We start from the raw sequence: 27,392 nt of genomic DNA, 5'->3' as shown, positions 1-27,392 counted from the left end.
CAAAATCACTGGGTGATCTGCAGCAAATGGCAGAGGCAGGCTTGGATCCCCAGGGGACTGCAAATCTCCTGGGACATTTCATAAGTACTGAAATTTGGGGGCTCTTGGCTGCCTGGGTCCTCAAAGCATTGCTCACCCCATCTTCTTTTAGCTCCCAGCCCTGAGAACCCCACTCTAGAAGGACTGCCCTCCACATATAAGGCACCCTCTGCTGGCTCCACACTCCTGTGAATCCATCGTTCGTCATCCCCAAAGCTGTCAGTGTCCAACTTCCATATGGATGGCAGGCATGGTCTTCAAAGCCTCCAGGTCCTCCCCTCTGTTAATGTGTTGCTTCCTATTTCAGATCAGAACCAGTCCTTCTGTCACATCAGAATTTCCAATACCCACCCACCTCATCAGCTTGCCTGCCATGGGCATCTAAGAATCTAGGTCAATCATTGCAGGAAAAATGTAGCTAGGGCACAATGGTATGAAAGTGAACAAGACTGCTTCGATCACACCCAAATCTTCATGAGCCAATGCCTTGGTAAGTTTCTTTGTGCCTTGAAAATATGTTTATATGGAAGTTTCTTGAGCATTCAGCATTTTAAACTGACTGGAAAAAAAATAAATAAACTGACTGGAACAGCATACGCTATAGATACTTTAACAGGATTTTGGGTGGTTTGCCAAGCTGTCAAGAGTTTAACCCACTCTGTTCCCAGTCTGACAGTTTATTTTTTTTAAGATTTTATTTACTTACTCACGAGAGACACATGGAGGCAGAGACACAGGCAGAGGGAGAAGCAGGTTCCCCAGGGGGAGCCCGATGTGGGACTGGATCCCAGGATCCCAGGATCATGCCCTGAGCTGAAGGCAGATGCTCAACCACTGAGCCACCCAGGTGTCCCCTAGTCTGACAGTCTCTATGATACCTATTCTTCGCTTGTCTTCAGTACCATCCGACTCCAGCTCTCTGACCCAGAGTCAACTTATGGTGGCATCTTCTGTTGCCAGATTGACTTTCTTGATCAAGAAAAAGCTCACTGTGTTGAGGCATAGCAGCTGTTGATAAGGGCCACATTACATGGCCCTTCTCTGAGGCTCTTCTCTGAAATATATTTAGCCAGAGGGCGGGCAGGAGCACACAAAAGAGGAGTCAGCACTTCACAAGCAGCCCACCAAAAGAGAGAAGGTCCACCCAGCCACATGCTGGTGGCAGCAGAGGAGAGCACTGAGCATGCAGTCTGAAGAGGGGGAGAGCCAGGGATGTGTGTGACCCTAGAAAAGTCACTGTGTGACCCTGGAAAAGTCCCGAATGTGTCATCTATGAAATGGGAATGACAATAACCTGATCTTTTTTAGCGTTGTTGTCATGGAACATGGGCCATTGTAAGTGCCATGATGAGGTGTGACCTCCTGAGGGGGCATAAGGGACACAAATGATGCCCATGGACCACCACCCAGCCAAGGTGAACTCTGAACCCCACTAGAAGAGTTCAGCACAGCCTCAGTCTACCCAGAGTGATACCCACCTGAGGGTACCGTCATCCAAGTCCACAGCCTCCTCTAGGTCTTCCCATTCACTCTCACTATCACAGACTTCTTCTGCAGGCAAAGACTCTGAGAGAAAACTCCAAGAACAGAACTGTGGCAAGGGAATGGTCTCTGAATCTGCCTCCAAACATTCTTCAGAGGGTAGCTGGCCTTCCCATGTAGAGTTGATGGTAAGATATGCTTCATTTTCCACAGTGGAAGAAGAGGCTTTACGTAGATGACCCGTGTCTCCCTCCTCATCATCTGTGTCCAATTCAGGACTAGAAAACAGAAACCCATGTGTCTTCCAGCATTGATAAGAAATTCCTCTCCCCACCTTTCCTTGCTTTCAGTATGTTCATCATGACACAGCATAGGAGAGCCAGACAGTGTCCAAACAGCTCCTGCCAGAGACTGCTCTGAAAAGTAAATAAAGCATGGCCCTGTCTTTGAGGATCCCCTGATTTAGTGGGAAGAGTGAGCAGTGAACAAATGTTAGAATCCAGGGAGAGAGTGCTATGGTAGAGGCAGCATAGAGCATTATGGGAGCAGGGGGGCTCCTGACTGAGCCCAGGAGACCACGGAGGACTTGCCAGAGGACATGGCATCGAAAACAGAGCTATGACTCTGTTCTAGGACTGATTCTTCATATGGGGGGTTAGGGAGACCTCAGGTAAGTTTATTAACTTCTCTGGGACCTCAGTTTGCTCATCTGAAAAATGGGAAGGTCGAGAAATTTATAGAATTGCTTAGATCACATAATTCTGGTACATACGTTCGTGGCTCCTGGTACAGGAGGAGTCCTCAGTAAATGGGAGAGGCTATCATCATAATGATGACGATTGTCATTTCAACAGAAGGGTTAGGGGGAAAGAGCCCAAGCAGGAGGCTGGGATCAACTCAAGCAGGTGACCTTCAAAGCACTTCGTGCAAATATCAAGTCCTTTTTGGAGTGCTGAGAAAGGGCCTATTTGGAGAGGCAACCAGCTGGAGTGACATTTAGTCCCCGTGTGACACAGGAAGTAGATGAGCGATGAGAGAGGCACATTGTCTGACCGTGAAGATTCAGGCACAACAGTGGAAGAACACGCATTCCAGGGACTGCCCAAAGGTCACCCCACATGCTCTCTGATTAGAACAAGCAGTCGAGACAGATGGCAGAGCACTTTGTACAGCTCTTCAAACATGCAGAGAATGTGGTCAGAAAATATCTGTTGAAAGCCCGGTTAGAGAGGATGAGGAGGAAAATCTATAAGAAATGCAAGCAGATTTAGCTTTTCATCAAACACACGAATTCTCATTTATCAGCCTCCTTCCCCACATCCAAAGCAATGGGTTGCTTTATTATGTACCCTCTGCTCTCCCCTCCCTCCCCCTGCCCCGAAATGTCCCTTTCTTGTAAACTCAGCTCTGATGCTGCTACAAGCCCCCAAATGCACAGAGGGTCAGTCCTCCCCAGTATAACTGGAGTTTCACCAACCTGAGTTTCACCATCAAAAAGATGTTATTTCTGCGCATGAGACCTACAGGATATATGTAAATGTGTATTTCATGTAAATAGATGCACACTCATGTGCATAAAAAGGAAACTGTATGCTACCTGGACTCTAAGAGGAATACTCACTTTAGGAAAGCAATATTTTAAAATCACTAAGCACTTTGAAGGAAAATTGGTTTAAAACCTTAAAGCATTTGACCAAACTGTGTAGAAAATGCATCTCCTTATAAGTATGGAAAGGAACACTGTGGAAGTTTTGTCATGGAAAGGGAAATCAGGGATGCCTGGGTGGCTCAGTGGTTGAGCTTCTGCCTTTGGCTCAGATCGTGATCCTGGGTCCTGGGGACCGAGTCCTGCATTGGGCTTCCAGTGGGGAGCCTGCTTCTCCCTCTGCCTATGTCTCTGTCTCTCTCTCTCTGTGTCTCTCATGAATAAGTAAGTAAAATCTTAAAAAAAAAAAAAAAGAACAGGAAATCCAGCCTCTTGCCCAGGCAGTCTCCCCACACCCCCCACACCCCTGCCTCCACAAGCAGCCCACTACCTCTCACACTCCCTCCCTCCCTCCCTATGGCTGGAGGAGAAGCAGGTGACAACACATGCCTTGGGCCACTACAATGCCTGACAGTGCCTGACCTCCCACCACCATCCTCCTCCAACCTTTCTGATAAGCTCTTGCAAGAGGTTGAAGTGTCAGAGTGTCTGGAGGGGCCTTGCTGGTCCCAAGGGTGACCTTGCGGTGTCTCTAAGACATCAAGGAGATAAGTCCAGTGGACTGCTGAGTTTGACGCTTGCATGACAATCCTGAGCTGAAGTCCAGTATTTAGGAGTTATTGGAGTAGTGTGCCTGACCATGTGTGGTTGGCGGGGAGTGAGCAGAGGGCTTAGGGGCACCTCCTGGGAACCTGTAAGTGTGCAGAGAGAAGCCAGCTGCAATCAACACCAGGCCCCAGTCTGCCCCAGCTCTGCTTTTGGACTACTGCCATTCCTGACCAGGCACAGGCCTCACTCTCTTCCCTCAGGCATGCTTCTGACCTCACAGAGGTTCCCTGTGTCTTCCTATCTAACCAAGAGGCCACTCACCTGGCAGCTTCATGCCTCGGCTAGCTACGCTTATGTCACCGCAGGTATGGCAGCTGCTGTTGAGTTTGACCTATAGCCTCCTACTCATTCTTTGCTATTCCAGAAACAGCACCCTTTCCGGAAGGTGTACTGTAACTTTAGGTTCATTTCAAGGACACTGGCTTCATTTTGCATACTTAACAACCATGAAGGCTTACAACATCACTTTCACTAAATGATACTTGCATTTTAATTACATGAATTTAACTATATGTGCTAGGAGAGAGAGAGAGAAATAACCTTAAACATCCTGCAATGACCATCTCTCCAATCTATGAGCATAAGCCCTGGAATGAACACAAGTGAAAGCCTCAAATCTGCTATCCCCATTCATTCCTATGAGTCCAGCACATAAAGATAAGTATTTGGCAGACAGCAAGGCCCTTCACTTGAGGCTCAAAGAAAAAGCAATCTCCTCCCACACCAGAGGAGAAAAGAACATCACACCTTCCAAAGTGATGTTCACTTCATGTGATTTTTGCTCAATGCCCTAACTTTAGCAACAAACCTTGCATAAGATGCGACTCCAGCCAAGTGCCAAGTCCTCCCTCCGGCAGCAGGCAATTCTAATCCTCCTCCATGAAAATGTACTGTACTGCTTTATTAGCATGCTTTCTAAGCACCTACTGTGACATGGTGGAGTCTCTAGTTGTACAGTTGTAAAAGAAAAGAACGAGGAAGGAAAGGTAAAATCTCATCTCCTCCATGAACACTCTGGATTTGCTGGCAGCCACCTGGCTCTAGGAAGGAGCCACCTGGCAGATGGTAAATTCTGGCAATTTACTGGGAATTTCAGTTGATGGGATTCATTCTTTAGCTAGAAACAATCCAAGAAAGGGAAAGAAATTGACTTTTGTTAAGTTCCTGCTGCATGCCAGGTGACTTGAGAGGACTCAGCAGGTGTTCTTTCTTTTGTTTTGTTTTTTTTTTTTGTTTGTTTGTTTGTTTGTTTTTCTTCTCTGAAACTCAAACTACTTTATTTATTTAAATAATTTTTAATAATACATTTATTTTTTATTGGTGTTCAATTTGCCAACATACAGAATAACACCCAGTGCTCATCCTGTCAAGTGCCCCCCTCAGTGCCCGTCACCCATTCACCCCCACCCCCCGCTCTCCTCCCCTTCCACCACCCCTAGTTCTTTTCCCAGAGTTAGGAGTTCTTTCTTTTGACCTGCAGAGTGCCCTGTGGCACCGTCCTGGTCTTTGTTTATATTTAAGAAGCTAAAGCTATAGTGTTGGCCATGTCTATGTCTTCCTCTGTGAGATTTCTGTTCCTGTCTTTTGCCCATTTCATGATTGGATTGTTTGTTTCTTTGTTGTTGAGTTGAATAAATTCTTTATAGATCTTAGAAACTAGCCCTTTATCTGATAGGTCATTTGCAAAAATCTTCTCCCATTCTGTAGGTTGTCTTTGAGTTTTGTTGACTGTTTCCTTTGCTGTGCAAAAGCTTCTTATCTTGATGAAGTCCCAATAGTTCATTTTTGCTTTTGTTTCTTTTGCCTTCTTGGATGTATCTTGCAAGAAGTTACTGTGGCTGAGTTCAAAAAGGGTGTTGCCTGTGTTCTCCTCTAGGATTTTGATGGAATCTTGTCTCACATTTAGATCTTTCATTCATTTTGAGTTTATCTTTGTGTCTGGCGCAAGAGAGTGGTCTAGTTTCATTCTTATGCTCTGCATCACTTGCCATCAGGGAAATACAAATCAAAACCACAATGAGATACCACCTCACACCAGTGAGAATGGGGAAAATTAACAAGGCAGGAAACCAAAAATTGTGGGACCCAGGAAATTTAACAACAATCTCCTAACCCTGGACAAGCAGAGCAGGACTGATTCTATTTTGTGCTACACCTGCCACCTCCCCTATGACCCCCACATGACCTGCTTATGGCTTAAGGCGCTGCCCCACCCTAGTCAACCGCTGGGCACACCCTAAGCGGAAATCGGCTCATAACAATGTAACCCTGCTTTGTGCCCCCCAATACTGCGCAACGATTCTGACCAAAGTGATAGGCCAGCTCAAGTGGATACTATAGGGTAAGGTGTAATTCAATCGGCCACCTGCGTGTGGACGACATGACTGTGCAACTTTCTGCGTATCCCATGGGCCACTGGCCCCTATAAAGCTGCTACGCCTCTTAGTCTCGGGGACCAAGTCCCTGCTCTGCTGCGTCGGGTATACTTGGACCCAAGCTCGAGCTTGTAAATAAACCCTCGTGTGTTTGCATCGGTGTCGGCTCCTTGGTGGTTTCTCGGATTCGCAATCTTGGACACAACAAAATGTTGGAGAGGATGCGGAGAAAAGGGAACCCTCTTACACTGTTGGTGGGAATGTGAACTGGTGCAGCCACTCTGGAAAACTGTGTGGAGGTTCCTCAAAGAGTTAAAAATAGACCTGCCCTACGACCCAGCAATTGTACTGCTGGGGATTTACCCCAAAGATTCAGATGCAATGAAACGCCGGAACACCTGCACCCCAATGTTTCTAGCAGCAATGTCCACAATAGCCAAACTGTGGAAGGAGCCTCGGTGTCCATCGACAGATGAATGGATAAAGAAGATGTGGTCTATGTATACAATGGAATATTCCTCAGCCATTAGGAATGACAAATACCCACCATTTGCTTAAACATGGATGGAACTGGAGGGTATTATGCTGAGTTAAATGAGTCAATTGGAGAAGGACAAACATTATATGTTCTTATTCATTTGGGAAATATAAATCATAGTGAAAGGGAATAGAAGGGAAGGGAGAAGAAATGTGTGGGAAATATCATAAAGGGAGACAGAACATGAAGACTCCTAACTCTGGGAAATGAACTAGGGGTGGTGGAAGGGGAGGAGGGCGGGGGGTGGGGGTGAATGGGTGGCGGGCACTGAGGGGGCACTTGACGGGATGACCACTGGGTGTTATTCTGCATGTTGGCAAATTGAACACCAATGAAAAATAAATTTATTATTTTATAAAAAAGAAGCTATAGTGAAAGGGAATAAAGGGGAAAGGAGAAAAAATGAGTGGGAAATACCAGAAAGGGAGACAGAACATGAAGACTCCTAACTCTGGGAAACGAACTAGGGGTGGTGGAAGGGGAGGTGGGCAGGGGGTGGGGTGACTGGGTGATGGGCACTGAGGTGGGCACTTGACAGGATGAGCACTGGGTGTTATTCTATATGTTGGCAAATTGAACACCAATAAAAAATAAATAAATGATAAAAAAAGAAGCCTCAGGCTCAGAGGAGTCAACACTCCCGGCATACTTAGTACAGCTTAGTACATGTTAAAGCTGAAACCAGCTATATGCTCAAGAAGTCTGTGCTCTTTTTGTTCCAAACTGCAGAAAGACAACTTGACTCACAGGTGCCAGAAAGGAAGAGGTATTTGCCTGGAACAGCCACCTCAGAACTGAGGTGCATACACTTGTAAGAGGAGTCTGCAAAGAGCCACAATCCTACCAGGAACTGCGGGACTATGTTCAGGGACTGTGGGGCATGTGACATGCTTTCTTCTTGTAGGGGATGGTCACTATGTATGCATCTAGAACAAGTTAATAATGTCCTGTTAGAGAAGAAGCTAACATGGTTTCAGTCCTTCCTTTGGAAGGAAAGAAAAGTTCCTGAGCAGGGGAAAAAACATGGTAAAAATGCAGCCAGGAATTGTGAGGAGGCAGGGTGGCTGTCATTACCAGGAGCACCACAGGGAGGTCAAGTCCAAGGGGGAGGTTTTGGCCATGGAGGGAGCCAGGACAGAGAAACAGTAAGGCTGCCTCTTTATGGCTCCATGGACCACCATTGGCCTTGGTAACAAGCATGACTAACTGAATATCAGAAGTTCCACCAGAATGCTCTGGAAAAGCCCTCAAGATTCTTGTATAACTCCAGGAGAGGAGAACTTCCTCCAAAGATGGTATGTTTTGGACATCAGGTATACCGTTTCAAGTAGGAACACTAAAGCCAAATTTAATTTGATCCAAAAAATAATATGATGTTTCTTGCAAAAATAATGACAAAAGATAGGAGAAAATAGGCATACACTTATAAGTAAAAGATAGAAAAAAGGCAGATTTCATCCTAATATAAGCACTTTCTGGTCAACAAATACATGATGATAAAATGAGTCACTTTAATAGGTAGCAAGTTCTGCATCCCTGGAGGTATTCAATCAAAAGCAGGTCCCCTGCTTCAGGGATAGTTTTCAGCAGGAGTATGAAGTCTGATCAGATCATTTTTTTATTGATTCTGTGACTTCATGAATGAAACAGCGACAAAACTAAAATTAGTAAAAAAAAAAAAAAACATTAATAACTGCTAACTATATTAGTTTAAAAGTACATGGCAAGTCAAACTCCAGGCTTGTAGCTAAACCCAGAGTAACTCTAAAATCCAATAATCCAATGCTCAGGGTTTCTGTCCATCATCCTGAACTCTCTGGCAGTAAAACCTTTAAAATTCCAAGAGAGTAGCCTCATTCCTATAAGGAAATCGAGTAGGAAAACATAAATGTTTCCTATAAGATCACACTAATAGTTGTCCTCGGGTAAACCTCTGGATGTTCTTTCCTTTATCGTGTGACCAAGTACATCAATTCCTGCTTAGAATACAATTGTAAGAAATGATAAATACATGTGTATTTATGCATTTTCAGACAATGAAAATGAATACCACTGATGAATGTGCTTGCCCACTCTGTTTTACTTTGCAGACTAGTTAGTTTTTGTTTGGTTGGTATGGCATTCTTATAGAAATTGTACCTGAATGCTTTTTTTTTTTTTAAAGGTTCTTTTTTTTTAATTTTTTTTTTTTTTTTATTTATGATAGTCACACACAGAGAGAGAGAGAGGCAGAGACACAGGCAGAGGGAGAAGCAGGCCCCATGCACTGGGAGCCCGACATGGGATTCAATCCCGGGTCTCCAGGATCGTGCCCTGGGCCAAACGCAGGCGCCAAACCGCTGCGCCACCCAGGGATCCCTGAATGCTTTTATTTATTCATTTATTTTGAAGGGGTGAGAGGTCAGAGGGAGAGAGAGAACCTTAAGCAGACTACCCTGAGTGGGGGGCCAGATGTGGGGCTGGATCTTACCCTCGAGAGCATGACCTGAGCTGAAATCAAGAGTTGAACACTCAACCGACTGAGCCACCCAGGAGCCCCCTGAACATTTTTGGGGGAACATGTGCCCGGCTCCTATTAGTCACAGATCTCACCTTGCCTGATTGCATGAAATGGGCTGCTTCATTCTTCATGTCACCTACCAGGCCCTATAGATCTGCCCTAGTCAGCCTTCTAGGATGACCAACAAAAAAGAGCCATTTCATAGCAGTGGGCATATCCAGTGTCAAACACAAGCCACCCTTCCTTATCATTTGCCTGCTTTGTGCCCATGCATCCAGCTAGCACATGCCTTGAGGCAGTATCTCACCCTTTCTAGGTATTTGAAGCCTTCTCTCTGTTCCTAACAGGTTCCTGTGCACCTTAGTATATGTGATAAATACTGTCAAACTGAATCACCCAGAATGTTTTCCATCAGAACAGGATAGAAGACTGCAAATACTTGGGGGGGGGGGCACAAAATGAAGGCTAAGTTAAAAATGGCTATTAAAATGAATGTTTCAGTCCGGTTTTAAAGACAAAGACAGATTTTTTTAAAAACTGGTGTCAAGGGATCCCTGAGTGGCGCAGCGGTTCGGCGCCTGCCTTTGGCCCAGGGCGCAATCCTGGAGACCCGGGATCGAGTCCCACATCGGGCTCCCGGTGCATGGAGCCTGCTTCTCCCTCTGCCTGTGTCTCTGCCTCTCTCTCTCTTTCTCTGTGTTACTATCATAAAAAAAAAAACTGGTGTCAATTATCAAGTATTATATTAGCAATAAAGAGGGTGATGTATACAAGGAAACTTCTTTCTTATCACAATGCTTTAAAAGGCCATGCAGGAGGTGGTGTGGGGGGCCTAGGTGGCTGGGTCAATTAATTCCAACCTTGATTTCGGCTCAGGCCCTGATCTCAGAGTCATGGGACCGAGCTCAGGAGGGAGTCTGCTTGAAGATTTTCTCTCTCCCTCTTCCTCTACCCCTCCTTCCTCTGCACTCTCTCACTTGCTGTCTAAAATAAATAAACCAATCTTTAAAAAACTAAAAATAAGGCCATGCGGGATGTAGCGCAAAGGTTTGTATGCTGGGAGAAACACCTAACACCTGCTATCTGTAGGTTCCAAGGGTACAGGAGGACCACCGAGTGAGGCTAGTTTTCCAAAAGCTCACTGTGGTTGCAACAGCTCCAGACCTATGCTTCTCTTTTTTCTGCCCCACCCCTCCCACCTCTGCCAAATGCCTAGAATAGTGCTGGACCCAGTAAGCATCTGAACACCGTTATTAACTGCTTGATTGTAATTTCTAGCATTGAAATGCCATTTACAAAGTATCTGCAAATGTGGTGATTCTTACCTTTCAAGTCTCCTGATATCACAAACTGAATAACAGTTTTCCCTTATATCCTTTTCCAAAGAGGTGGCCAAATTTGATGCATCCATTTCTTGCTGCAGTCTGCATAAGTGAGGGTGGGAATCCTGAGGATGCATCGAGGAAGTGGCCCAGGATCTCTCTAGGTCTTGGTCCCATTGTACCTCCCCAGTGGCCCTTTGGAAAGACTCTGGCCCAGGAGCCAGGCTTTCCCCTGCATCTGGGGAGGCACTCTCCCTTTGGCTATATTCTTGATCCAAACTGGGGCTCTGCTCTGAGTCAGTACAAGTTGCCCTGGTGAATTCTTTGTCTGATGAGACCACGGGTGTCTATTAAAAGAAATGCTAAGGGTTATTGGATCCTTTCCATATTAAGCAAAATCTAAAACTTACTTCTTTAAAACATAATCATGGTTTTTCTTCCATGTGATTGTGGGGCAAAGCAGTTCAGAGATGGGCTCTGGGTCAGCTTCCCTCTGTCAGGACCCCAGCTCCCACTGGGCCCTAGGTGACACAAGTAACCTTCTCTAAACCACTTAGCTTGGAGCATTGGAAAAAGAATGTAAGCGTTATTTTTTTAATATTTTAAAATTTTAAAAAATCAAACTCAACACGCAAAAAACCAATAACCCAGTTAAGAATTTGGCAGAAGACATGACTAGACACTTTACAAAAAGACATCCAGATGGGTAGCAGACATGTGAAAAGATGCCCAACATCACTCATTATCAGGAAAATGCAAATCAAAACCATGATGAGATACCATCTTGCACCTGTTACAATGGCTAAAATTAACAACACAAGAAACAACAGGCGTTGGTGAGAATGCAGAGAAAGGGGAATGCTCATAACACTGTGGTGGGAATGCAAGCTGGTGCAGCCACTCTGGAAAGGATAGAGGTTCCTCAAAATATTAAAAGTAGAACTACCCTAAGACCCAGCAATTATACTGTGAGGTACTTACACAAAGGATACAAAATACAGATTTGAAGGGATACATGTACCCCAATATTTACAGCAGCATTATCAGCAATAGCCAAACTATGTTTGAGAGCCCAAATGTCCATCTACTGATGAATGAATAAAGAAGATGTGATATATATATATATATATATATATATATATATATATATCATATATATAATGGAATATTACTCAACCACCAAAAAGAATGAAATCTTGCTATTTGCAGCAACATGGATGGAACTAGAGGGTATTATGCCAAGTCAGAGAAAGACAAATACCATATGATCTCACTCATATGTGGAATTTAAGAAAGAAAATAGATGAACATATGGGAAAGAAGGAAAGAAAAAAAGAGACGGAAACAAGCCATAAGAGACTCTTAACAATAGAGAACAAACTAAGGGTTGATAGAGGGGAGGCAGGCAGGGGGAATGGGCTAGATGGGTGATGGGGGGATTCAGGCACTTGTTGGGATGAGCACTGGTATTGTATGTAAGTGATGAATCACTAAATTCTACTCCAGAAACCTATATTGCCCTGTATGTTCACTACCTAAAATTTAAATTAAAAAAAAAATAACAATGAAATAAATAAAACTTAAGAAAGAAATTACTTAAACTTTAAAAAAAAGAAAACTTAAAAAATATGGAAACAAAAATTACAATGACTCTTTGTCCCACTTCCCAGTAAGAAATGAATTTCATAAACTCTTATCTTCACCTGTCCTCATTCATGACGGCTCATTCTCACAGCCTCATCCCCGTTCCCATCCTGATTCCCTGCTCTGGGGGGCTCCTCCTCGAGACTTGATTCCTCTCAACTGCTGACATCCCTGTTGGGCCTCTTAGGTTCTGACTTTAATGACACACTAGCACACTAACTGCTCAACTTTCTATAGGAAGAAAACAAATTTATACTTCGGTGAAAACTATGCATTGTTTACAGCACAACCTTCTGGGTCATCTGCTTCTATGTATTCTTTGCTTTGAGCTATTTCATAACTCTATAAATAAATATGTTGTTCTTTGAAATCTCTTTTGGACAAGGCAGTTTTAACATCTGCCTGGTTCCCTCTTTGAACAAGTTAGATAAAATCTTTTACGTATACTCACTTTTACATCTATGTGAGAGTCGAGTTTACTTTTTCCTGAAAATCATGTTTTATCACTTCTAGCCCATGACCTATACCCCTGACATTATAGGGGCACATGGACTTTAGAGCCTGCTGGGGCTGGGCCCCCATCTTTGCCCTCGCCAATGCAGAGAAATCATTATTCTGCCACCCACCCTGGCAGTCTCCTCATCTTGCTGATTGTCCATTCCCCAGAATGAGGTGGAGGGTGGGAGGGAATATGCTTCCAAATATGCACTTTTATTTAATTATAAATCATAAACTCATAACTCTACCGATAAACAATGTAAATTATAAAGGACATAACAAAAATTAAAATTTGAAGTGGATGAGATAAAAAATAAATAGTAAGAACAGTTATATTTTCTCTCATACCTTTAGGGGGACCTCCAAAATCTCATTTTCAACCATTCCTCTCCCTCCACATCATCATACCCAGTCCTCACTCTACTGCAATCCTCACCCTCTTTGAAGCTTCCAGTCAATGGTGCGTTGTCACCACCACATTCCCCACCACCACCTTCTTCCTCTGCTAAGAGTCCATGCTTCTGCCCCATAAACATTCCCTTAGAAATAAAGAAGATCCTGAGCTCCCATTCTGTGTTACGTGCCTCCATTGTCCTCTATTTTGTGTGATGTGAGGAGCCATACTGTAACTCCACTCTGTGTGGAGTGGCCTGCTTCTGAGTCACTGGCTGATGCCAAGTGTATGAGCACGAGAGTTAAATGGGCACTCAAGACTTCCAGATAATCTTTCTTTATTTCTTTAGTGAAGTCTGTTGTCTATTCTCTTTAGCCTCTACATTATTTCTCATGTCTTTCCTCAACCACCGCCTCCCAGACCTTACCTCTTCCTTCACATTCAAATAAGAATCCTTCACCTCCCCACAGCAAAGTCTACCAGCTAGCCGGCAGCCCTATTGCCACCTCTTGCCACAACTATCTGCAATTCATTTCTCAGCTCCTCAGATGCATGCTTATACTCACTCTTTCTGTATGTGTCTCGCTGTTTGTCCCTGCACCTACTCCACCCACGCATCTATCTCTCCATCATTCATCAGAAACAGTTCTGATCAGGGTCTCTAGGGACCTGCATTTTCCTAAAGCCAAAGGACAAATTCCTGTCCTCACCTCATTCTACCTCTCAGCAGCATGCAACATAAGTGTTTTCTTCCTCCTTCTTAAGAACATCCTTTACACACTTAACACTACTTGAATATGTTTGCTCTGAACTCTACCCTTCCCTGGGTTTCCCCCCACCTCCCAGGCCCCTACTACCATCTCATTTCTTTGAACTGGACCTTTCAATGTTGGGGGTGTCCCAAGGCTTACTTCTCTGCACTCTTTCCCAGGGTGATCTCATCCATTTCATGGCTCTAAATAATGTTATTTGCTGACAATTCCCAAATCTACATTTTCCAGCCCTGATAGCATGCCAATTCTCCACAAATACCTGCCTAATTGACATCTCCACTGGCTGTCCCATAGACATTTTAGTTCTATGTGCTACCAAGAACTATCACTTCTCTTCTACCTACATTAAATTGCACTCTCCACACACTCCCTAGCTTGGCAAGTGATATCATCATTCAACCTGTTGTTCAAGCCAAACTTTGCTCTCTTCCCATGTGACCACATCTAAGCCAAAAGTAATCCTTTGGGCTCTACCTCCTATATCTGACTGCTTCTTACCAACTATTTGGCTACAGCCTGAGTCCAAGCCACGATATCTTATTTGAATGACGGCTGGCTCCAGTCCATCTCCAGTTCAGTGGTATTCCTGAAGTATAGGCCAGATGAGGGTATGCTTCTGCCTAACCCTTCACCCTCCCACTACTTCCAGCTAAATGGCTTCCCACTGAAGCCAAAATGAAATCAGCACATTGCCAAGACCTACAAGGCCCTAAGTGAGGTGGCCCCTGACTCATTCTATAGCTTTTTCCCTTCCACACCTGTTATCTTTTTGTCCCTCCAACATCCAGTTTCATTCCCATCTCAGAGCCTCACACTTGCTATCACTTCTGCCTGGAATGACTTACTCCAGATGTTTGTATGGCTGCCTCCTTTCTATGACTACTGTATTCTAATTAGGAACTAAATGCCCCTTCCTTGGTCTTCTATCTGACCTCTGAAGCCACATGAATGATTGAAAATTCCTCTTCCTATTGTCCTTCAAGTATGAGGAGGGAGAAAGCATGCCCACTATACCTCACTCCAAGCCTTCCCACTAGACTCTTCTGGGCCCTTCTAAGTGGAAATATTCTCCAGAACAGAAGGACCATTTTTTCTTGGCATTTCCTAGATATCTCAACAAAAACATAGGCACAAAGCCCTCGGCCTGATCTTTGTGCATGTGAGGCTTGACCTTCTCATTCCCTGGTCAGTTGCTCAATACAACTGCCATGTCTACCTTCTTTTCCAAACTGACAGCTTTCTGATTTCCTTTCCCTGGCAATTTTCTCACTGAAGTCTGTATCAAATGACATCTTGAGTCCAGAGAATCAAAGGATTGGGTCACAAAATCCTCTGTGATGTCTCTAGTGATTGTCACCCTCAGTGATGAGTGATCGATTTTATTCACATTTTATAAATAAGGAATCATGAGGCTTAGGGAAGTTGGGAAATTGCCCAAGGTCCAGGTAGTCAGCAAGTGGAAGAGCAGGCAGTCAACAAGAGGAAGAGCAGGTGCAGGTGATTGCAGGGTACTCACACAGATGCCTTCACAGGACGAAGGCCCTCATCCCCCAGCTGCTGGGAATGCTGGTTACCGACAGCTCACAGCTAGCCCCTCCCCAGGAATCGTGCTCCACTCAAGGGAGCTGTCTCAGCAAAGTTAGATCCCCTCCCTTGGGGCAGCCCACACCCCATTTCTGGTTTATACAAAGTGCAAAGCCACAGGCTCTCTTGACCCAGACCAGGACAGCTCTGAGGGGGCCATCCCAGCTCAAAAGCTCCCTGTAACATAAGCAGAGGAGGCCTCTGTTGCAGCTGCAGCATGTTAACTTCTCCTTCCACACAACCCTGCCTTCACAGGGGTATTTCCAGGAGCAGGCCCCATAAATGTCCTGCACTCAAATCTCTGCTGCAGCTTCTGTGTCCCAAGGAGCCAACGGGTGGCATTATGATGATTAATTTTGTCTGTCGACTTGGCTAGGCTGCAGTACCAAGATGTGTGCTCAAACACTAGTCTAGGTATTTCTGCAAAGCCATTTTTTAGATGAAATTTACATTTAAATCAGCAGACTTTGAGTAAAGCAAATGATCCTCCATGATGTGGGTGGGCCACATTCAATCAGTTGAGGGATTAGGATAAAAAGACTGAGATCTCCAAAAAAAGGAGGAATTCTGCTTCCAGCCTGCCTTGGGACACATGCTGCAACATGGACCCCTCCGTAGGTTTCCAGCCTACCAACCCACCCTGCAGAATTTAGACTGGCCAGCCCCCACAATCATGTGAGCCTATTCTTTAACCACTCCCATACCTCTGCACACACACACACACCTTATTGATTCTATTTCTCTGGAGAATCTAATACAGGTGTCAAAGCAAAAATTCTGAATTTTTCTGATTTCAATGCTTCTTCTTTGCCTTGACCATGCATATCTAATTCATGCTTTAAAGCTGGGCCTACATCCTGTTCTCCATTTCATCCCTCCAAATGGAAATTTGTACCTTTCCTCAGTCTGGTTTTGTATTGCTCCTGTTTTCTCCCCTCTGATGCTGTGTCCACCAGAAAGCCTGGCTCTAGAAGTTTCACAGACAAAAATCTAGATATATGACTATCTACAGGAAGACACAAACATTAGAGAGGCAGAGTGGGGGGGGGGCAAGGAGAAGATGGGCATAGGTTCTCATTAACTTCTCACAGATTAACTGAGGTTTGGAGGCTAGATATTTTCCTGCCCCAGTAGAAGAAGATGGCATTGAATCCTGCCTAAAAAAAAGTTGGGTTTCTCAGGACCCACCAGACAAGAAAAGAGGTGCTTGAAGGCACTAGAGGGCATCGCATCTTACCTGCCATCCCTGTTCTATCTCAGGCAGTGCACCTGGAGAGGGTCGGCAAAGTAGGAGCGTGACTTCCTGTGAGGCCCCTCGAAGTAAGTGGAGCACCTCCTACAAGAAACCAGAATCTGTGGTTGGATATGGTGGTATATCTCTCTGGCACTGTCCCCTTAATTTGCTTCTCGGCTCCAGAGAACTCTAGAGAATACTGTTATGGGCCTGATTTCCTAAGGTGAGAGAATCCAAAGCCACTGACCTGAGGTTCCCATGCAGGTAACATATACACCCATGCTGGGCTAGAAGTGACCAGGGTCTGCCCAGGGCCTTTTCATGGCAGCACCTGTCAGTACTGATGCCTTTTCTTTACTGAGAGAGTGACTCAAACAAATAGCTATTCATCACCTCCAACTTCCTCTCCTCTCAGCAGCCTCCTCATCTCAGGAGCCATCAGCATGTACGCCCCACCACCCCAATCTCTAAAGCTTGATCCTTGGCCCTGAGCTGTCCTCCACAGCTCAGTTCAGGCACTCAGAACTTCTCACCTATGAAATTGCAGTGCCCTCCTCTCTGCTCCTTGCCTCCTCCAGTGTCACTCGCCCCCCCCCTCCTCCACAGTGTTCAAGAGAGCTCTTTCCAAAATGCAGACATAACCAGGTCCCTCTCCCACTGAACCCCCTCTCTGTCTCATGTCACATTCAACAGGCTCTGCAACACAGCACACAGGACCTGTTCTTACCTGCTGCTGCCTCTCACCCCACTCTCTCTCTCCCACCTGCTCCTGCTGCTCCCACATCCTAAGCTCCAGCTACACTGAGCCTCTTCCTCCAACCCACTTTCTCAGATCCCAGGGCTTCAAGTTGCCTTGGTAGTTCCTATTTCCTATCTACACCAGGATTTCTCAAACTCTCAGTACTGACATTTTAGGCTGGATAACTCCCTGTTGTGGGGGCTGCCTTGTTCATTGAAGAATGTTAAGCAACATCTCTGGTCTTTGCTCACTTGATGTCCCTGACACCTGCCATTGTGACAACCACAAATATATCTGAACTTTGCCAAATGTTCCTTGAAAGGCAATATGATTCCAACTTGAGAATCACTGATCTGGACACCACCTAATACCCCCTTAGTGGCAATGGACTTCCACAGAATGTGCTTCCTTGCACTATTCCCTGGGGCAAGCATTTTTGTTTCTCATGACACTTGTTTTACACAGTCATTTCTGTTTTCTTGTTTGTCCCACCCCACTACAGGCTCTGAGAATATATGAACTCATGCCTCTGTGTCTTTAGCTCCTCACAGAGCTGCTGACCCAGGTTTGGTTCTCAGAAAATAGTTCTTGGCTCACAAAATAAAGAGATAAAAGTATTGCCAACCAACATATGCCATCCTGGGGATTTTCCATCCCTCACCATGCAGCCCAAAGCCATTCTCCACCTTGCTCTGTGTTCTGAAGGTGGGTCTGTGCAGACTGCAGAGAAGCTTCCTATTGGGCTCAGCCAATAGAAGCATGGGTGGGATCAGAGATAGGAGGAGAGGGAGGGGCTTCCTCTTGGCTCAGCCAATGGAAGCATGGGTAGGGATCAGAGCTAGGAAGAAAAGGATGTGGGTACATATTTTCCCACCTTCCTCCACATGGGATTGTTACAGAATGGCTAGGTCCCTCAGTAAATGTCATAGCTTATGTCATCAGGTCCACTTCACCAGCTTTCTCAGTTTCTCTGGTTGAATAATTGCTCCTTCCTATATGCTTTTGGACTTGGGAGCGGTAGAGAGATAATTGCACCCACTGTTCCTAGCTCCAGGGCTCTACGCTCTCCCTTGAGCTTCCCAACAACCAGATCACAGCCTTATTCAATTCTCCTCATATGACTCACTTTCAATCCAGGACTCTGACTGATATGCCCAATATTCCATTGAGATACTGTGCTATAAACATTGAGAAGTGTCTACTTTTATTTTAAGTGGGATCCATGCAGGGCTTCAACTCACAACCCTGATATCAAGACCTGAGTTGAGATCAAGAGTCAGATACTTAACTGACTGAGATACCCAGGTGCCCAGAGAAGTGTCCACTTTTTACTCTTTTTTAAATTACATTTTTTTTATCATATGTAAAAACTGGGACAACCGTTGTATGCAGGACAACCATTGTAACACTACACATCAAAATGTAAATTTAATAGAAAAATGAGAAGAAGAGCAGAAAGGGACCCACTGTAGTCTCTTCAGCCCACACACCCACCTCCTAGAATGGTTGGAGGGCTTTAGTCAGCATACAGCTAGGGTTTGTCTTCAGTTTCATTATAAACCTAATTAGAAGCAAGGCTTACTCAAGGTTAGCTATTCAAGAACTGAGACAGAAAATTAAATGTGAGAATGTTCTACCAATTACTTTCTTTGTATGATCCAGGTTCCAGGTATGCTTTCAAGAGGCCAGAGTACTCCTTATGGTGGGAGAACCTGAAAGAGGCATGGTTGGTGTCAGTGTGCATACATATGGGCTGTATGGTCTCCTACCTGGAAAACGAGGCCTTCTGTGGGCCTTCCATTCACAGCCAGGATAATGTCACCAGCTGCAATGGTCCCATTCTCCTCAGCTGGCTGCCCCGGGAAGAGTCTCTTAATCCTCACAAGATCATTCTTGAGATGACTGTAGCTCTCTCTTCATCTGCACGAAGCTGAATCCCAAACCACTGGCATTTTTTTTTCAGAGTGACTTCAAACTTTGGACCTGTGTTGTGGGAGGTGGACAAGATAAATTCCTTAGTAGATTCCCAATGAAATTAACTAGCCTTAAAATGTAAATGGTCAAGTAGATGAATTATTTATGTTTTACACAAAAAGATTTCATCTTGCTCATTTTTATGATAGAGTCCATTCCGATGCTGTCTAAGGGAAATAAAAGGCAAGCTGCAAATGTGAATCACATGTGTAATTTCAGTTCTCAAATAGCTACATTTTAAAAAGTATGAGGGAATAGGTAAAATAAACTTAACCATATAGTATATCTAACCAATATGTCTACAATATGGCCATTTTAACAAGTAATCAATATGAAAAAGTACTGAGATATTTTGCATCCTTATGAACTAAGTCTTCAAAAATCAAATATATATTTTATCAATTTGGATTGGCTATATTCAAGTACTCAATAGCCATACATAGCAAGTAGCTGCCTATTGGACAAAGCAATTATAATCAGTAAGGTAAATATATAGTAAATATATTTATATTTATATTAAATATAATATATTATAATATATTACTTATATTATAAACTATATTGTAAATATATAGTTTATAGACATATACAATATGTCTATATCATTTAGTAAAACCTATATATATTCCTATTACTCCTTTATTTTTTTAAAATATTTTATTTATTTGTTCATGAGAGACACAGAGAGAGAGGGAGAGAGAGAGGCAGAGACACGGGCAGAGGGAGAAGCAGGCTCCATGCAGGGACCCCGATGTGGGACTTGATCCCGGGACCCCAGGATCATGCCCCCGGGCTGAAGGCAGGCACCAAACCACTGAGCCACCCAGGGATCCCCCCATTACTCCTTTAGAACCTCAATTGAACCTCAATTGTATATTTGAAACAAAATTTTGCATAATTAGACTGTGGAGAAAATTCTGGTCAACTCTGTCAAAATGTTTTAGCTGCTATTTTGTTTAGCCACGTGGACAGACCATAAAACAAAACAGCTCCCTCCAGGCAGCAAAGACGGACACTGCCCAGGAACCTCACTAGTCCAAGAAGAGGCCTCTGGGTCTCTCCTAGTCTGCCTTCCATTTGGCAATGAATCAATAGGACAGAGCACTGTCTCATAAACTTTAATTTGGGGTGAGAATGAAAGCATCTGAAGCTTTTAGTTCCAGGTATAACATATGACCAATTTCACCATCACTGCCATGAGACACTCCCCCCACCTCATTTGATAGTGAGTTTGTCGGAGGGCCTCTCTGGAGTGAGCACAGGAGCCATGAAAGGAAACAGACTTGTCTTATGCACGCGTACCCCACTCCACCCAACCCCATCACTCATTATGGCTACTGTGCATCCAACCTGACTCACATCTTCAGGAAAATCCCTAACAGGAGATTGAAAAATGATTAAGGTCCAAATCATGAAATACTAAGGGAGAACATGTTTTCCTAGCAAGAAACAATCACAGGGCAGTGCAGAGAGGCAACCCATCAGAAGATAAGCCACGATGTCCCTGCAAATTGATGGAGATTTACTGTTTTACATGATGATAAAAATAAGTTCTGAGCACCTTCCCCTCTCAGCCTGCCTGCCTCATCACATCCCAGATCTTTTGTGATGGATATCTTGGCTAAAATGTGGAGATTTGGTCAGAAAATGCCCGACCCTTTTGTTCCAATTTTATTCCTAAATATTTATACACAAGCATTCAGACAGCTGATCGAGAGACCTCAGAAGGCATGGAGGAGAATCATGCCTGGCAATCATTTTGGAAAAATGCATTTTTTCCCCGAAACTTATTCCATTAGATTGGTTTCCACCGCCAATCTGAATGCCAGCCGCATCATGCTCACTATCTTTTGAGAACCCAGAGGAAGCCTTCCTACCTTCCCTTTAGAGTTGAGAATTCAAAAGCGGCAGAGGATGACAAAACAATAGTAACACTCAATTCTCTCTCCTCTCACCATCTGTCACTGAGACACAGCCCGCGGGCCTGCCAGGCAAGGCTGTTGCCAAGGAAACCGCCATGCATTCATCTCCCATCCTGTCTTTAGCAGGACACTGTTGGGCAGTCCTGGGGCCTCTTCTCTCTAAGACGAGTCTTGCAACCTGGAAGATGGGTGAACAAACTCCATTTGCACATGATATGGCAACCAGGAGGCTCTCCCTTTACCCTGTAAGTGCTTCTTAAATATCTGATACTTCCAATAGCAGCTTCATTTGAATCTCAAATTAAAATCTCCAATCTAACCCACTTGTTGGGATCCATAGCCATATTTTCAACTATCTGTTGGACAAACATTCCTGGAGGTAACACATGTAGCTCCATTTCAATGCATTCAAGGCCAAATTCATCTTCCTCTCTCTCACCCTCACTATCCACTCTTTGTTCTGCCTAAAACATTCCTCCCCTTGTATCTGCTTTCTCAGAACATGGAACCATCTCTCAACTAACCTCCCAGTGGCCACACCTGCCAGGAGACAGCTCGCCCCCTTCTCCAGCCCGCCCTACAGCTCTCCAAATGCCTAGTTCCTAAGACTTGCCTGTTCACCATCAGAAACATCTTCTCCAGGACTCCCTCTCCTCCATTCCCTCTCCTACTGTCTCCCAGCAGGACTGTGACAAGCTCTAGTTAACCTGGCTTCCTGGGCCCTAGCTCCTCCTCCTCAGGCCATTCCCCCCATTGTTACACATGGTTTGATCTAAGACACAAACTGAACATGCAACACTCTTGATCAAAAGTCTCTAATGTTTCCCATCACCTAGAATCCAACTCCTGGCAGGTATCCCAGACCTATGCCAATCTGGCCTCCCACTTTCTTTTGGTTTGATTTCCCACCCTTCTTCCCCACACACTCTTGTTACACAAAGCATACTTCAGGAACCAGTGGCTAGATATCACCTGGACCCTTTTTAGAAATATTAAGCTTCCATTCAGGGGACTTGGGCCTGCCAACGTCCTTCTGTTGCCATTGTCATTCAGCACCAAGCCCTTGATCCCAGAGCAACAATTCCTACCTGTCATCACTGCCAGCAAGTTTCTGGCAGCAAGCAAGAAGAATCTTCTCTAATCGGGTTCATTAGCAAAAGTCTAAGGAACAGCAAGTACTAATAAATTATGACTCTGTTCTCAAGACAGGTCAACCAAGGTGGCCAGTATGAGTCAATTTCACTGCGAACCAGAAGACTGCTTTGGGAAAGGAAGCAAACAGGGGCCCTCCTGCTCCCTCATTTTGCCAGAAGGGCCCACAGGAGTCCTTTCCATCTCTGCCAATTCCCCAGTTACCTAGAGGGCAATGCCAGCTCTGTGGTTTAGGACACTGAAGCATGAAAAGGCTCCAACCCTCAAGCCAGAGAACTGAACGCAGCACGGTAACATCCAGATGTTGCTTGGGCATCACGTAGAATAAGGAGTCTATAAGGGGTCAATGCCTTCAGCTCTGAGTTTTACTTCACTGCGATAAGAATACCGGGGCAATATGACCTGAATTTACCCAGGGAGATTGGACTAGCATGAACTGGAGAGATGGTGTCAGCAAGTACAAAGGCCAGCTGGTGACAGGGCCTGAGAGCAGATGGAAGCATTGGTCAGTTTGGGCTGGAGCAGAGAGTGTGAGGGGGCAGCCAGAGCCAGGTGGGAGATGTCGCTCCACCATATCAGCTCTGTTCAGCTGTCTGATTTCAGAACCTAGGCAAGTGGAAAGCTAGCTTTTCAAGGGTCTTTGCAGGGGACAAGGTATTCTTCTTGGGAAATCTGTCTATATCCTCCTGGCTTTCACATCACCATAGAAAAGTGAAGAAGTAAAAGAGAAAATAAGACAAAGAAGAAAGTCTTGTTTTGTTACCTCCCCATCTGCCTCCCACCCAGAGGCAACCACAGCTTCTGATGTTGTCCCAGAAAGCTCTGGAAGGAAGGACAACTCCCACTAATGCGGCACTCACCTACCCAGAATCCTTGAGGCACTGCACAGCCTGGTTGTGGGTGAGGCCACACAGACCCACTTCATGCACCTGCAAGAGCCGGTCACCTGGAAGGGGGACAGAAGTCATTTCTTCAAGCTCTGGAGGCTGTAAAAATGACTGTTCCTGAAAGTCCCTGCCCAGCACTCTTCCATGCAGCCTCAAAGGGGAACAGGAAGCAGAGTTGTGAGGAGCCCCAACGGGGCCTGGCTGCCAGCCACCTCTCTGAACACCTTTATAGATCAATGACACAGAAATTTCTATTATTGGTTCACAGAGGGGTTGAGCCAACTCTGTATAACTAAATCCTTTCTCCTATTTTCCTGTGAAACCATTTTTGAAAGCACTTTCAAGTCACTTAGGGGTAATATTTATATCTCCAGGATTTTTTTTACATTTCAAAACAGGCCAGAAAGACCTGGTTGATGCTAGGAACAAGAGAATTCTTGAGAAAATAGAGATAACTAAGATCCTGGGTGCCCTTTCTAGCTCAACTTGCCATTTTGGAGAGCAATAAAAATCACCCCCTTGCTTCAGAGCAGAGGACATGAGGAAAGGCAGAGAGGAGACTTGTTGTTGTCCTCTATGGATACTAAAGTGGGGATCATCAATGCACACTCTGCCCTCCACAGGAAGCACTACTTTCTCCCTTGAAGGCCAAACAGCAACAAGCTTATTTAAAATCACATATTTTAGAATCACCTTATGCTCCCCAGTGTGCCACTACAAACATTTCATCCCCTTGTTAACTTATCATGGAGGTAGGCCAGGTTGAGTCAGCCCCTTTCCCAGGTGAGGAAACCAGGACCTGGAGAGGCAATCATTTGCACAAATTCTAGGGTGGGAGTGAGGCAAGGCCTGGAGGCTGTAGCTCCCAGGCCAGGGCTCATCACACCACAGAATGCAGTTCCCAACATGACTCCATCCCTCATCCCACTGGATCTGTCCTTCCTTGGCAGCTGGCCCTCCAGGAACAATGGATTTCATGTAAATATCTCCATAGGGCACACTTGTGTTAATGCCACCCTGGAAAACACAATGAAAGTGTCACCACCTGTCTGCTCCCTCCTGACAGAGCCTCCCTAAGCTCCCAAAGAGATCCCCCATCTGGCTACCACTCTATCCCATTACCTCATCTCCATGTGACATCTAATATATTCACTTGTTTGTTCAGACTACATTGTGCTGTGCAACAAGGTTAGATGTCCATAAGGAGTATAACAACACAGCTGGCATGAGGGAGCTGTGCTGCTTCCAGCCTAGCACCAGCCTATAGCAGGTGCTCAGAAATCCAAGTCACATCAATGCACCATATGGTCTCTCCCTAAGCAGCAAGCAGCATAGGTATAGGTATAGATGCAGTCACAGGCCCAGAGGCTGGCCTGGCAGGTCCTATATGCTTGAGTCTTGGTTTGTAGATACAATCCTAGAATTAACTACAATTTTATTATTCCTGTACAGTTTTTTCCCTTTCTCCTCCAAGGTCTGCAGATAAGCTCAGAAACCAATGCAAAGTGGCCATCTTGAACTCTGGTCTGGCCAATGTGACTATTCTGCCCTTGGAAGCAGGAATATTAGGCTACCCTGTGACCCTTCTCTGAATGACCATGGATCACCTCACTCACCTTTGGCTTATGTCCCTGCAGTCTCACTCTGCTGCCCTTTCTTTGTTGTGCAGTATAACCACAGAGCCAGGACCCATCACCCAATCCCACCCATACTGCTTGGAGTGCCCAAGTCTGTCCTGCACCTGCCAGTTTGCCTTTGAATACTACCCCTGTCCCCCACAGAGGCCCCATTGACTTTCTTGGCTCCCTACTCCTCATGTGCTGCTTGAGCACATTACCAGAGGTTGCCATATGAATGGGATGCCCACAAAGGCTCGAGATGAACATTTTTACAACTGTGTACTTCCCAATCTTGCCTAATAATTCTTACAGTCACACTGAATCCAAGTGTCCCATCTTATTTAACAAGCTTCACAAAGTAGATTTCATTGGCATTGATTTCTGAAGGTGGTGGAGGACAAGAAGAGCCAGCACCCTGCCCCTGAAAAACAAATGAAAATAAAGAAGGCATGAAGATACTTGCCCTCCATAAGCAGATAGCAACTCTTCATTCTCGTCAGCATTGCATTACAGAAAGAAGCATGAGTTTCAGGGCTCAACAGGGATCATTCCCAGCTTATCAGCTCCTCCCTATATGATCTTGGACCAGTCCCTTGGTCTCTCCACCCTTGGTTTCCCAATCCACAGAAAATCCCCTTCTCAATGTGACTGTGAATCATACCCAACACAGAGCAGGGCGCAATAAAGGTAGTTACCCTCCTGTTTCCACTCAGGATGCAAATATCACTTGGAGAACTAAAGCAATCTAGGCACTTCCTGGTAGCTTCACACATGACACCAGCTAAGTGATGTTCGATACCAAGTACACAGCAGCTTCTTGAGCAGAAGACAACCTCAGGAGGAACTCCAGTCATCCCTAGCAAGAGTAGCTGCACTGGGGCTCTACTTAACAGTGGTTGAATACCTGACAGAAGGACAGAAGACAAGAATTATCTACCACATGGCAGGAATTTAGCTCAGTGCTATAACAATAACCATGGGTGATTTGTTTATTCATTCATCCAATCATGCAACAACATTAATTGAGCACTGGTTATATGTCAGGCATTGTGCAAGTTGAGGGAACAGCATTGATAAGACAGACCTGCCCTTACTGAACTACTGTTTAGTGGGGGAGAAACTATTAATGAACTGTGGCCAGAAGATGGAGCTGTGAGTACTCCCAGCCTTCTGTCTTATCCCCACCCTCCTCACTCCCCCACACCCCCCACCCCGGTCTGCTTAGTGCTTCCTGGCTCACCATATTGGAAAATACCACTAATACAATAGGAAAATAAACAGACTGAAGTAAACTAGAAAATTATCAACCCAACAGAAGAGGTTCCAAAGAGATTTGTATAGAACCGATGAAACTCCAATTGTTCCAGAGACACTCCACACTGCACAGTCTTGCAAGGTGTTTTGCCCAAACTTTAAAATTCAAAGAGTAAAGCAACCACTAAAGTTGAAGTCCAAAGCAGGAGTGTAAACTCACCTATCCCACAGAAAGTTACTTGCCCACAAAGCTGATCCCGTGGCCCAAAAGAGCCTGGCTTAAAAAAAAAAAAAAGAGCCTGGCTTGTATAGGTTCTACAGCCTGTGCCACGGTCAGCTGTGGCTTTGGAACACCACTGCTCCCTTCAACTGCTCACCAAAAATCAGCTCATGGGTTCATACAACCTCAGAGGCCCCAACTTGAATCCCTCTTGGCCCTGCTTCCTGTCAAGGGGGGGAGGGCCTTCCGAAGTACAGCCCCCCGGGGTGAAGGCTTCTGTTCTGGAGTCCAACTTGTTGGATTCAAATCCCAGCCTTGGGATCCCTGGGTGGCGCAGCGGTTTGGCGCCTGCCTTTGGACCAGGGCGCGATCCTGAAGACACGGGATCGAATCCCACATCGGGATCCCAGTGCATGGAGCCTGCTTCTCCCTCTGCCTATGTCTCTGCCTCTCTCTCTCTCTCTCTCTCTCTCTGTGACTATCATAAATAAATTAAAAAAAAAAAAATCCCAGCCTTGCCTCTTACTCCTTGAGAGACTTTGGGTTTGTTCCTTTCCTCTCTGTGCCTCAGGCACCCCACCTGCCAAAACAGTTGATGATGATAATAATGATTGTATAGGCTTGTAATGAAGCTTGTGTGATAGAACACATGTAGGTTACTCAGGATGCTGCCTGACACATGGTTACTCTCCCAATAAATGTCCATTGTTAGGAGTATTCTCTTGCTGACCCGTCATCCTGCTCTTCAAGGGGTACACATCCAGCTGAGCCCATGACCAATTAGGAAGGAGCTAACATGCCTGGAGCACTGCCCAAGGCCCTTCTATCTCCACAGGTCTGTGGACCGACACTATCTCTACTCACAAAGGATAAAAATGAGGTGGAGAGAGTGGGATAACTCGCCTGTTTCAGTCCCAGCAAGAAAGCA

General features: G+C 45.1%; 1 protein-coding gene across 1 annotated transcript; it reads right to left on the bottom strand.

The window, feature by feature from the left end:
- Window positions 1–2,718: 2,718 nt before the first annotated feature.
- On the bottom strand, window positions 2,719–23,452 carry FRMPD2 (FERM and PDZ domain containing 2). The gene is given in 8 exon segments (XM_041745980.1): window positions 2,719–2,767; window positions 10,574–10,917; window positions 16,701–16,799; window positions 19,206–19,353; window positions 19,355–19,395; window positions 19,397–19,419; window positions 21,366–21,510; window positions 23,345–23,452. Coding segments are annotated over 8 exon segments (957 nt in total).
- Between the last annotated feature and the right edge of the window lie 3,940 nt (window positions 23,453–27,392).

Source organism: Vulpes lagopus, chromosome 2, assembly GCF_018345385.1.
Source record: "Vulpes lagopus strain Blue_001 chromosome 2, ASM1834538v1, whole genome shotgun sequence".
NCBI classification, from domain to species: domain Eukaryota; kingdom Metazoa; phylum Chordata; class Mammalia; order Carnivora; family Canidae; genus Vulpes; species Vulpes lagopus.
The sequence above is the reverse complement of the archived record's forward strand: the minus strand, read 5'-3'. Positions and strand labels throughout refer to the sequence as shown.